The 12873-nt window shown below is 39.9% G+C and overlaps 1 protein-coding gene across 1 annotated transcript in view; it reads left to right on the top strand.

Moving 5' to 3' along the window:
• LOC134609074 (pituitary tumor-transforming gene 1 protein-interacting protein-like) overlaps positions 1 to 12873 on the top strand; it is a 50276-nt gene that overhangs the window by 1442 nt on the left and 35961 nt on the right. The window contains exons 2-3 of the mRNA XM_063452460.1: positions 8339 to 8391; positions 12632 to 12740. Coding sequence (XP_063308530.1) covers positions 8339 to 8391; positions 12632 to 12740 — 162 coding nt within the window. The remainder of the gene's footprint in view (positions 1 to 8338; positions 8392 to 12631; positions 12741 to 12873) is intronic.

The following is a 12873-nucleotide window of genomic DNA, read 5'->3' as shown; positions in this document are numbered from 1 at the left end:
CGGGGGCCCAGCACACTGTGTTCCCTCTCCAGCTGCTCATATTTGCGAGACCCACGGCCGTCAGAGCGTTGCCACAGGTTACCATGGCAACGCTCCGCACAGCACGCAGGCGAGTCTCATGAGAGTTAGACAGAGCCGGAGAGGGAACACAGAGTGTGCTGGGCCCCCGTGTGGATCGCTTGGCTCCCTCCACCATAGCACTGGACCACCAGGCGATCTCCCCCCTCCCTGACAAGGTCAGAAGCAGGGAGGGGGGAATAGAATAAAATAAAGACACATATATTGGAAAAAAAATGCTTCCCCCCCCCCTAACACCTACACATCAGCACACACACGCTGCATTCATTATACATATTCTGCACTCACTACAAACATTACATTCACTATACACACTCTGCACTCACTACAAACACATGCACTCACTACACACACACACTCCATTCACTCTACTTACTCTGCACTCACTACACACACGGCATTCATTATACACACTCTGCACTCACTACACACACACACACTCTATTCACTCTACTTACTCTGCACTCACTCCACACACGGCATTCATTACACACACTCTGCACTCACTACATACACTATACACAATCTGCATTTCCTACAAACACATTACATTCATTATACACACCCTGCACTGCACTATATGCATAGGAGTGTAATTTATTTTTTTTGGGGGGGTGGGGGGGGGGAATCTTGGGTGAGTTCCCACACTTTTTTTCCCCAGGACTTGACCCCTGCTGATTAGTGCTAGAGTCATTGCTTGGAATCCGTGTTAATTTTGGTGGCAAATTTCTATTTAGTTTGACTACAAAGCCATTTTACTTTTAGTCTTATTTTAGTCATCTGAATTGTTTTAGTTTTAGTATACAAAATTTCCAGAAGATTTTAGTTGGCGCTAAACTCTAATGGGTTTAGTTAAAACCTCAATCTGTCTAATTTCCCCCTTCCCCAGCACCTCTGTGTCTTTGTGTTTTCCCAGCCTCTCTCCCAAGCCCCGGTCTGTCTCTTTTCCCCTTTCCACAGCCCCTATGTTCTTATTTTATTTTTGGTGGCAAATTTCAATTTAGCTTTAGTCATAGTCTTTTGACTAAGTCATTGGGTTTGCCAATTTTAGTTTTAGTCAACTAAAACTGTTATTCAACAAAACTAACCCTGCTGGAAATTTAGGTGATAGTTTGAGCGCAGGACTTCATTTTGTGTGTTTGTACTTTCCTCATTATGAAGACTTCAGAATAGGAAGTATAACATTGTTAGAGAATCCCCAGGTTTTTTCCAAATGTTTAAAAGTGGTTTGACAAAACAATGGAGGAATTTCACCCCCCTCGCCTACTAGCACCACAAACATTATAATAAACTGTATGGGTTATTGTTCTTGGAGAGGCACTATAATGAAGCAATTTTAGTCATGCTATACAGCCTCTCTTGTGGGATGCTATAATTATTACGATTTTTAAAATTTTCTGAAGAACAAAAACAGGGTCTCTATAAACCATGGCCTGCACAGGGGCACCAGATATCATCACTCTTTGATACCTATAACTATTTATTGTGGTAGAACAGATAAATTATATGTTAACTTGAATATACACTGACATTATTTAGCAATACATATTTTGACATATTTGAGGGTTTTCAATAGCTATAATATTTTGTAAGTGGATTTGCTTCCTTACACCTGCACATGTTGACTTGTTATTCTATTCCTTGTCAAAATATTTTGAAGAGAACTTTGCGTTACAGCCTGGTTAAAAACCTCTAATATTAGTTCAGTAGATTATGAATTATGGTGTATTGACAATGGGGTTATTCACTAAACTGTGATTTGTTGGCAATTCTAAGTTAATTCAGATCACATTTCAATTAAAACTTTTTTTTTTTACAAACTTTTACTTAACCCCTTAAGGACACATAGCATGTGTGTCATGTCATAATTCCCTTTTTATTCCAGAAGTTTGGTCCTTAAGGGGTTAAATTCACAATGAAACCTTGCACACACAGGAAATAGGTCATACAATATCACACTATAAAATTAACAGTCAACAGTCAGCCTTAAAAATGTCTTCATGTCAAAGAAGTGATCTGGGTGCTGTGTCCCTGTAGTAAAACTACTAACCCTGCAACTGGAAAAGTTGCCGATTTACAGGAGTGTTTTATTGCACAAATAACATTCTTCAAGAGAAAACAAGGCAGGACGAAGACTGTCGCCTCAACTGCTTACCTTAAAGGTATGTTTTAAATGGATTCTATAGTGCCAGGAAAACAAAGCTGTGTTCCTGGCACTGTAGAATCCTACAGTGCCCCCCTCCCTCGCTCCCCCCTCTCCCACAGCGCTAAAATCTGTTCAGTCACTGGAATCCTGGGCCGGTGTCCCTCGGCGCTGGCTCAGGCTCTGACCATGATCCCATGGTTGGGGGAGACCTAATGCGCATGCATCCAGACAGCCACTAGCGGTGGAGTTAACCCTCAGAGGTAAACTGCAATAATTACCAATGTAGGGTTAAGGGACATGGGAGATTGCAGCCAGAACACTTCAATGAGCTGAGGAGGGGAGGACACTCTATTTTTTATTTATTTTTAGTACATTCTTTTTTGTTGTTGAAATTTTGTGCCCTGGGCAACCGGCCCGCTGGGATGTGGTCAACAAAATACTTTGATATCTTATTTTAATGGTATTTGGAAGGTATGATTCTGCAAACACATTTGTTTTTTCTCAATTTAAAATGTAAAATTACAGACCAATCAATTTCCTGTAATCTAGTCTGGCTTTCTAAAATTACATTGTTTGACATTTTGTTTGTCTGTGTTAAAGATCACTGGAAAAAAAAGCAGGTCATATTATTAATACCCACATATAAAAAGCAAAAACAAGTTTACGTGGTTGAACATTAGTCTGTTGAAAAATATCTACCATTATTAAGACAATAAAACAAGAAACAAATAAGAGAACTAAATCGAGCCAATGGCAACAGCATTTATTAATATCCTAATACTGACCCTCAGAAATTCCCTAGACTTTACTAGCAGGGGTTCCTTGACTCATTTGTTTTGTTGTAACAAAACAAGTATTCAAGTGCTATCGGGAATAACCAATTGTAAATTGCCATAATACAGACAATTGACTCGAGTATAAGCCGAGTTGGGGTTTTTCAGCACAAAAAATCTGCTGAAAAACTCGGCTTATACTGAGTCTAGTATATACAGTAACTAATTACGGCAAATTTACATAAACAAACTCCTTTCTTTTCTGTTTTCTTTAAACAGACACTGTAAGCCAGTGGCGCACACACAATCCATGTGGCCCTGGTGTGAAACTGATCTGTGGGCCCCTCCCTCCCCCCCCCCCCTACATACAGACAGACAGACACATACATACATACATACATACATACATACATACACACACACACAAAATGTTTAAGTCACCCTCCTGTTTCCTACCTTTTAGGTGTAGGAGGGTGACTTTCCCTGGTGTCCAGTGGTGGCTCAGGTTGATGGGAGTCAGAGTTCCCACTCTGACTCCCTGTTTTTCCTCCCGCGCGGCCTTCTGATAGCTGGGAGGAGTGACCGGGCCCCCTGAAAGCCCATCTCCATCGGGTGGCCCTAACCGTATGGGCCACCCAATGGACCCCTTGGTTTGCAGCGCCGGCCGGGGCCGCAAAAGATGGCAGCGGGTATCCGGTCGCAGGGGTCCGCAGGGCGGCCGGGCCCCCTGGAGTGACGGGCCCGGTCGCAGCTGCGACCCCTGCAACAGCAGTATGTACGCCACTGCTGTAGGCACCTTAACTGCTTCATTTCATTGCAGTGGTTAGTGTGTGGAGTCCCCTAGCGCAGACCTTCCTTGTAAAATGAATAATTTTTTATGTTTTAATGCTAGTCCCCAGCAATCCATCCCCTCTGTGCTGCTTAAGCTGATGAGGAAGCATTTAATTAAGCAGCAATGGGTCGCTGCTCAGTTAAACGCATTCAGTCTATCACAGTGCCATTGCAGGTAGGAATAAATATTGCTACAAGGAAGTTTAATGAGCATGAGTGGGGGTGGGGCTATGGGAAGTTAGGGAATTTTATCCAATGTTAAATGTCTCGGTAATGATTTAACACTGGATGGAGAGACAGTGGCAGGGGATTCCAGGCACTATAACCACTTTAATGAGATGAAATTATTAGTGCATACAGTCTTACCGGACATGCCATTAAGAAGTAATGGATCCCCGTGTAATAAATTAAGCAAACCTGGGAGAGAATGAATTTAGGCAATTTTGAATGACAATTAATTTCCACTCGTACTATGTGTATGTTGGGTTGGTGTTTCTGATGGCGTTGTTGTTGTTGTTGTGTATAAGTCTAATACATATGTGTCAAGGAAATAAGTTTTGCCATTTTCTTTTTTTATCTAATCTTGATATGTAAATTTTTTGGCAAAAATTATTTGAAGCCAACCATTAAAGGTTTTGAAATCGCCGTTTAGGTCACAGGCCTCTTTCTCCTTCGTTTAAACTCACTTTTATTCCAGTGCCTCACGGGTCTCATCACGGGTCTCAGCCAATCCAATGCTTTCCCCTATGAATGCATTGGGAGGCTATAGATATGTGTGGCAAAAGCTGCACTGCGCCAATCAGCATCTCCTCTTAGAGGTGCATTGAATCAATACATCTCTATGGGAACTTCAATGCTTCCATGCAAAGTGTGGAGACACTGAAAGTCAGTACTGCACACTGTAGTGTTGACCCAGAAAGCAACTCTAGTGGCTGTCTGAGTAACTGCCACTAGAGGTATCCCGAGGCAGTAATGTAAACTGCTGTTCCTTTATTAACAAGACTACAGGTATATACTATACACACCAGAACAACTACATCAAAGGGATTCTCTAGTGCCAGGAAAACAAATCTGTTTTCCTGGTACTGTAGAATCCTAGAGTGCCCCGCTCCCTCCCGCTCACCATTCTTACATTGTTAAAGGGAGTTAAAACCTGATGTCCAGCAGCGCTGGGTCAGGCTCCGCTCATGCTCCTCCTCCCCCCCCCCCCCCTAGGGGGATTCTGGTGACACAGGAAGTCCTCATGCATTTCATCGTTAAATCGTCTAAGCACCCGGAAGACAGCCACTAGATGAGGACTTAACCCTGCAAGGTAATTATTGCATTTTCTCAGAAACTGCAATAATTACCACTGTAGGGTTAAGTGACATAGGACATTGCATCCAGACCACTTCAATGAGCTGAAGTGGTCTGGGTGCCTACAGTGTCCCTTTAAGCAACTACATTAAGCTGTAGTTGTTCTGGTGACTATAGTGTCCCTTTAAACCACAACAATTTCATGCCTCACAACTTTGGGAGCAAATCTGTGGGTCAGTACTCTGGTATACCCAGATATGAGACACTGGGCAACAAATGTTATTGCTTGTAACGAAAATATACACCAACACGCAAGATTCAACGCAACAGAAGACAACAAAGAGGGGAGATACGTCTACCGGACCTTAGAATGGCCGGACTCAACGTATATGAGAGGAGTACAGAGTCAGGAGCGATCCGAGGTCAAGGACACAAAGAGACAGCGTAAACTAAGACTAGCCGGGGTCTGGTACACAGTAAACAGCAAGCCGGCAAACGGAACAGATAAGGATAAAGAGATAACGTAGTCAGAAACAAAGCCAAGGTCAAGTACGAAGGAACACAACTGAACACAACAAGCGCTAAAGGAAACTGAAACAGAAACCACGATAGGGCAAGGAACTAAGGGAAAAAGGTGAGTATATATACCTTAACATCTATTTTGATTGGCCCCTGTCATATCCACGCCCCCAAAAGGTAAGTGTATGGGGAGTGTGTCATGACAGGGACCAATGGGAGGCCTTTGCCAATTTAGGCTCCCACTGTCCCTTTAAGAGCGCGTCCGATACCCGCGGCGCGCTCTTAGAGTCAGGCGGGACACGTGACCGCTTCTCGCGGTCACTGCCCGCCTTCCTGTCACAGACGGCGGATGAGCCGCGCGCGGCTCGTGCAGCAGCAGGACCGCGCGTGGCTTGAACAGAGGACCCCGGCCGGCCCCTGGAAAGGGTAAGTACTGCTACATTGCTGGACTTGAGCTAGAAATTGGGACTGTCCTTCATTAAATGGGATAATTCAGAGATTTGTGAGTGAAGCATAGAATGTGTCTGAAGAAATGTATTGACAAAAGCAATCATTATTTTCACAAATGAGTAGTTTATTTGTAGTTACTGCCCCCTATCATTATGTACTAATATGTACAATATACATTTGTAATAATAATAATGTGTTTTTTACATTTCCACTGTGGGTATGTAGATGTTTACTGAGGTGCTTTATGGGTGAGAAGTATTAAATTTTAAGGGCACTCTGTAAAAGTGCAGATTTCTGTGAGATATTGGCATTTTTATAATTAATTAATGAATCATCCCTCCTGGCTGTCTGAATAATTCATTATAAATGTTTTGCTTCGTGCTTCTGTTAGCTCCCCTGAGCTAACGGACATGGCAAGCACACTCTGCTTGCGCATGCCTGCCTCCACCCCGCATATATCTTTGTCATGTCTCGGATCAGAACACTGTACCCGCAAAAGGTGCCAGCCAAATAGGAATTAAAAATGATTACTCCAACTGACAAGGATAAACCAGAAGAGAGGCATTAAAGTGTACCTGACGTGGTAGTGTATTGATTAAGGTGCCATGAGTCCCCTTGTTTACTTACGGTTTTGAAAAGATTAACTTCTTTCCCGAAGTCCACCAGGAAGTCTGTAAGCTCTCCTAAGCTACAGTTTAGACTGTAGGGCTTCACTGATGGGCTTAGCGCAATCAGCTGACAGCTTAACTCCTTAAAATTGGGAAGCCAGAGCACTCCTAGCACTACAGTGATCTGTAGTGGGTATGGTGTTTGGAGTGTGCCTTTAAATTAAACAGTATGAAAATGCATCTATGCTTTGTCCTAGCAGAAATGCCAGCAAAGTGAGAAGTTAAAATCTGGTCCATCAATTCTAGATGTCCATGTTGAGATTTGAGTGACAGGGGCGATCAGTAGAACCCTCCTACAGGCTTTTTTCCTGTTCTCTGTCGCAAATAATCATTGAGCAAGAGCACTTTGTGTATGCCTGGGAAATAAAGGAATGGTGTAAACTGTATTTAACTAATACCTATGTGCTATTAAAGTCAACTATAGGCACCCAGACCATATACAGGTGTCCAATGTCATCCACCATCTATTACAGCTTGTGGTACCTTGTGTGTTGATGAAGCACCAGTCATTCACTTGGCAAAAAAAATGTTCTTAGTTGCAATGTTTTGTCCAATGATTGATGACTCTACAAAGAATTGTGGAACTTGGCAGGGAAATTGGCAATCTCGGACCAAAATCCCCCAAATCAGCTGTTTTTCTAGCTCTGCTATTTTGCCTGTTTTGCAGTTCTCTTGTCAAATCTTCATAATTCCTATTTTAGTGAATAACTCCTACTGTTTTTTTTAGATCATATGTAATTATTAGCACCGACTCCAATTTAAAGAAGTGCCATACAGTACCCCGGAATTAATTCAAATTAACCAAAATTGTATTTTGATTATTATATAAGAATTAAAAAAATGTATTTTGTTTTTTTTAATGAAAAAATAGGAAAGATTTATCTAAGTGTCGCAGATTGTATTGTGGTTTTTTTGCCATTTGTCTTGGCTCACTTTATTAAATCTGTCATTTTTTTTTTCTTCCTTGTTTTTTCTTTTGTGCTCTGATTATCATTGTAGAATTCATGGCATTTTTTCAGCGACACAACAATCAATCTGTCTGTCACTTTTTCTGCCAGAATAGTTCTCTGTTTCACATGTTTTATCCGCCACTCTATATGTGATGGTCTTTTTTGGAAGAAAAATGGCGGAATTAGGGGAAACCATAGGCTAGGAATAAAAAAATTGTATTGCTAGCACTATAGTACCTTATAGTGCCCCATCTCGCTCGCACCCTCCCCGCAGTGCAGAAAGGGTCAAAAACCCTTAATTCACTAACCTGAGTCCAACACTGATGTCCGTCAGCGCTTGTTAAGGCTCCGCCTCCGCTCCTTCCCCCACGCCGGCCGACATTGCTGACCTAATGTACATGCGCGTCTGGTAGACAGCTAACCCTGCAATGTAATGCTATAATTACAATTGCAGGGTTAAACGAACAGGAACAGGGCACCGAGACCACTTCAATGAGCTGAAGTGGTCTGGGTGCCTATAGTCTGTTTCCTAGCCCTTCAAATGTTGATTTTGTACAGTTTTTATTGAAATTGATTTTGTCATGTTTGATGTCGTTGTTAATGTTTCCATTCTTGTTTCTCACACAGCCTGCAGTTTCTATTCTGGAAAGTCATGTGAGGAATGCCTAAGAAATGTTTCCGTAAGTACATATCCCAGACTGATTTATAATCTAGCGATACAGATTTGCAAATTATCCTGCCTCAAAAAAAGTCATTTTATTTTTTATTTACATTTGTTTTTATTTTTACCCTTGATATTTGAATTCAAGAGCCGAAAATATATTATGACGTTGTATTTCTACATTTCCAAAATAAAAGCCTTTACGAAATAAACGTAAAGTAAGTTAATTTGGAAGCAAATCACAAACTTCTCTGCAGTTAAAAATCGTATCGACAGCAAAATAAATGTTTTATATGTGTATATTTTACATCGATATGTGTTTTTAGTGTATATGTCATGTTGAGTAACATTTAATCTAAAGTATATCAGTCTGAATAAATAAAATACTTTTTTTTTTTTTTGCTTTGGGAGGTAATGGAATTGTGAAAGCAAAATTGCTGATTGATATATTTTATGGCACTTACATTTTTGTGATACTTTTGCAAACTATCAGAACGGTATGACTTAAAGGAGAAATATAGGCATAAGTAAACACAATATTAAATACCCACGATTTTTAATATTGCATTTATTTATCCATATAGTTAGCAAATACATGTGTCTTAATGTGTTAACAAATACACACCTCTTTATTATGCAATTGGACTCTACAATTTTAGCTCCCTGTCAATTATTGATAGAAACTCTTTCCTCTCTACTTTGGTTGGCTGTCAGCATTCCAAACATAGAGAGAAACTGAGAAATTAACCAATGTTTCTGTTTATCTTCCTCATTTGCAATGTTTGCCCTAGCTTTGCCTTGTTGAAGTAGAGTGTGATGTAATTTGCTAAATCCTTAAAGAAACACTATAACAGACATGTACTTCTAATGCTATAGTGTCCCTGTCCCTAGCAGGTATTCGTTCGGTGCAGCAGAAATGTCTCTAGTGTCATACGAGAGGTGGATTTAAAGATAACAGACAGGAGGCGATCAGCACTTTAGATTATTTATATATATATATATATATATATATATATTATATACATACGATACAGATGATGTTCTTAGTATATGAATCTATAAGTACAAAGCAAGGAACAGATTATGGTGCAGTACAGTAGATGTTTGTAAAGGGAGTACAAATGGGCAAAAGTGCACACTTTTTAGAGCTGTCTCAGCTCCATTATGAAGACCTGGATGGAATAATTCCCGTCTATGGATATAAGTGAAGGGTCTTTGGAGCTTGTTTTCAGGATGGAGTGGACACTTTTGAGAAAGCCTTTGGCGAAATGCGTTAAGTGAGGACTTATTTTATCCACAGTTTGTTTATTTGTTTTTACTTACAGTGTATATAGCTGTTGTTTTTAGCTTTTTATTTAATAAACCTACTATTTTATACATCATCACCTGTGGAGCACTTCCTTCATACAGCTCTCATCATCCTTCCGGTTCCAGCATATATCCCTAGGTGGGGATTGTTCCACCTCAAGTTCTTCATACCAGAGCAGGACATTGCTCTGGGTGACATAAGTAGGATATTTTCCTGCATCAATACCAATTGTTTGTATATACTATACCATTGGATTTCCTATTTTGTCTTTTTTACATATATCTACTCCATCCTGAAAACAAGTTCCAAAGACCCGCCACTTATATCCATAGACGAGTATTATTCTGTCCAGGCCTTCATAATAGAGCTGAGACAGCTCTCAAAACATCTACTGTACTTCACCATAATCTGTTTCTTGCTTTGTACTTATAGATTTATATACTAAGAACATCATCTGTATCGTATGTATATATAATCTTAAGCGCGGATCACCTCCTCTCTATCTTTACTAACCACTTCACAAGGGTGCAGAGGACCCCTTGTTGGTGATTTACTGCTAATTATAGATATTGAGCACTTATACTCATCAGTTTTTTCCATAGAGGTGGATTTAACTTTGCAATGTTTCTTAAGAAAATATTGTTTAACATAGCAGGGTCAAAAGGACAGGGCCACTCCACCCAGACCCCTTCATTGAGATGAAATGGTCTGGGTGACTATAGTGTCTCTTTACCATACTTTTAAAATAAAACAGAGCATCTCATGAAAAAAAGGTTAACACAAGCTGTAGGTGATTTTCAGTGTTTTTATTCAATAGTGTGAATTCCAGAAAAGTGACAGTTCCCCTTTAAAACCAGATATCATATTCTATGGATGTATGATTGTTCCAGCTCATCTCCACCTTTCTTGTCTGATATTTTTTCTTAGTCTAAAACTAATGTATTATACTATTGTTAGAGCTTACGTTCTCTCATTGCATATAGTAGAGTTAAACATTTTTACTCTCTTTATTATCTTTTAGAGATTTAATATTTAGCTCTCGCTAATAAACAAAAAAAAAAAATCCCTCTGCTAAATGTGCCATAGACCTTTTAGGCTTCCAGTGGTGATACACTTCAAGGCCTGGCTAGCATCTTAGGACTTGAAGTTTTAAACCCTGATATAATGTCCCGAAGAGAGAATACACACTTCAAAAAAGATAAATAGGAAAAGATGGGACAAGACACTTCAAATTACATCCAGAGACATTTAATAGGACACAGAGCAACATTTTGGCTGACACAGTAACTTTCTCAATCTAGTTTAGGCTTAAATAAAGTCTGGCGAGTCAGCCAAAAAGTTAATCAGATATAATGTCACTAAGGCTTTTTCTACCTGTCTATCTTTTAACCTATATTCACACATAGTCTGAATGTATGTCAACTGTGAAGTATCTTGAATTTCTTGTCTATATTGCTCTTGTTCATCAGTTGCCAAACTAATGACACAAACTTCAAGCACCACAACCACTTTGCTGATTTGAAGTGTTTATGGTGCCTGGAGTCTGTATGAACAGCGTTATGCTATGAAAAGCTGCACATAAAAAATGTAACCCCTCTGCACCCACGTGTGTAACTCCACCCCCGGCAGCATTATTAGGGTGCCATCAGTTAGCCTGGAGTTCTGGGTTGGATAATGTCATTCTCTGCAACTTACACTGCATAGAACATCAATCATTGGCTGAGAAATATTTGATAATATTTTCATGCTACGCAAGATTTGATTTCTTATTACATGTATACTTATCATTCCAATTTAGATATATTAACCTGGCACATTTCGGTTTCCATGTCCTCAATAATTTTCATCCATACATTGTGCTAGCGAAACACTAACAAATGTATAGATAGCCGTGAAAAAGATACGTTTTATGGTATTCCCCCACCAGGCATAATATGCAAAGCCAATATCTGTCATGTAGTTAGTAGACCTGGAACTTCCTCTAGCTGTCCTCATGGCCTTCTCCAGCCCTGCTTCTTTTGCTGAAGGACACATGCGTGCCAATCATGAGCTGGCCATCTTGGATGAGGAACTGGATAAGCTCCTCATCCCAGCCCTGCAAGCCCTCCCAGTTCAAGTCTTTTACACTCTAGGAATATCACTCTATAATAATATAAAAAAGGTCCTCCCCCATCCCTAGAAGCCTTCCCAGTAACCCCCAGCACTCCTCACGAAGTGACGTCAGACATCACCCTGTTCAGTCGATGTGCTGACATTGAAGCCAGCGCATCAAGGTCAACAGAGGAGGCGTTTAAGGCTTTGGAAAGCTGTCTTTCCCAAACAAAGGAGGAGCTGAGAGACAGGTTCACTTTAATATAACTTTTTAGTTCTTGAATGTAAAATGCAATTGCAGTGAATGTATCCTTCATGTGAGATAAGTTTACTTTTCTTTTTTTTTTTTTTTTTTTTTAAACTCTGTACAGGGTTATTTTCAAAAAGTGGAAATTGTTGGGAATTCAATGAGAACCCAAAGTAAAATTTCACATTTTAGACCAAAAGAGTGGAAGCATGAATGACTTTTGGCCTTCGATTTTAAATTGTCTTTGAATTCCCAACAATTCTCACTTTTGTAATAATAAAAAAAATAAAAAGCAATATATATGCACACTATTTGGATAGACAGAATTATTTTAATCGCCATGAATTTTTAAAAAATATTTATATTCCCCACCCCCAAAAAAGCTAGCTTTACGTCCTTTGTTTAAAATAAATGTTGGGATTTGAAATCCCAGGCACAGGGTTAAGCAATCCTGCCATTGTTTCCAGAATGCAAGAATTTGACATACATTATTACTGTATTTTGTAACTATTGAAGATCTTTTTTTTTATCAGGCTACATACAAATAGCATATGCGTTTGCACTGATTACTTGTGAATTTTTAAGTCTGCGTTATTCTTCTTTCTTGCTCAGTGTCTTTGGTGTATGACAAACTACACTTGTTTGGAGTATCCTGTACATTCCATTTTGCCTCCTTCTTCTGTTTGTGCCATGTCGTCTGCTAGATGGGGAGCATGCTGGAGTAAGTATAAATCTCTTTATTAGGTTAATCTTCATCCACACACGTGAGTGCATAATAAACATGTTATTTTTGTCACAATGTTGTATAATGTGTACCTTTCCTGGAGATTGTCAGCTTTGCACTGTTTAAACAT

Source organism: Pelobates fuscus, chromosome 4, assembly GCF_036172605.1.
Source record: "Pelobates fuscus isolate aPelFus1 chromosome 4, aPelFus1.pri, whole genome shotgun sequence".
NCBI classification, from domain to species: domain Eukaryota; kingdom Metazoa; phylum Chordata; class Amphibia; order Anura; family Pelobatidae; genus Pelobates; species Pelobates fuscus.
Note: the sequence above shows the minus strand (reverse complement) of the source record. Positions and strands in the feature narration are given on the sequence as shown.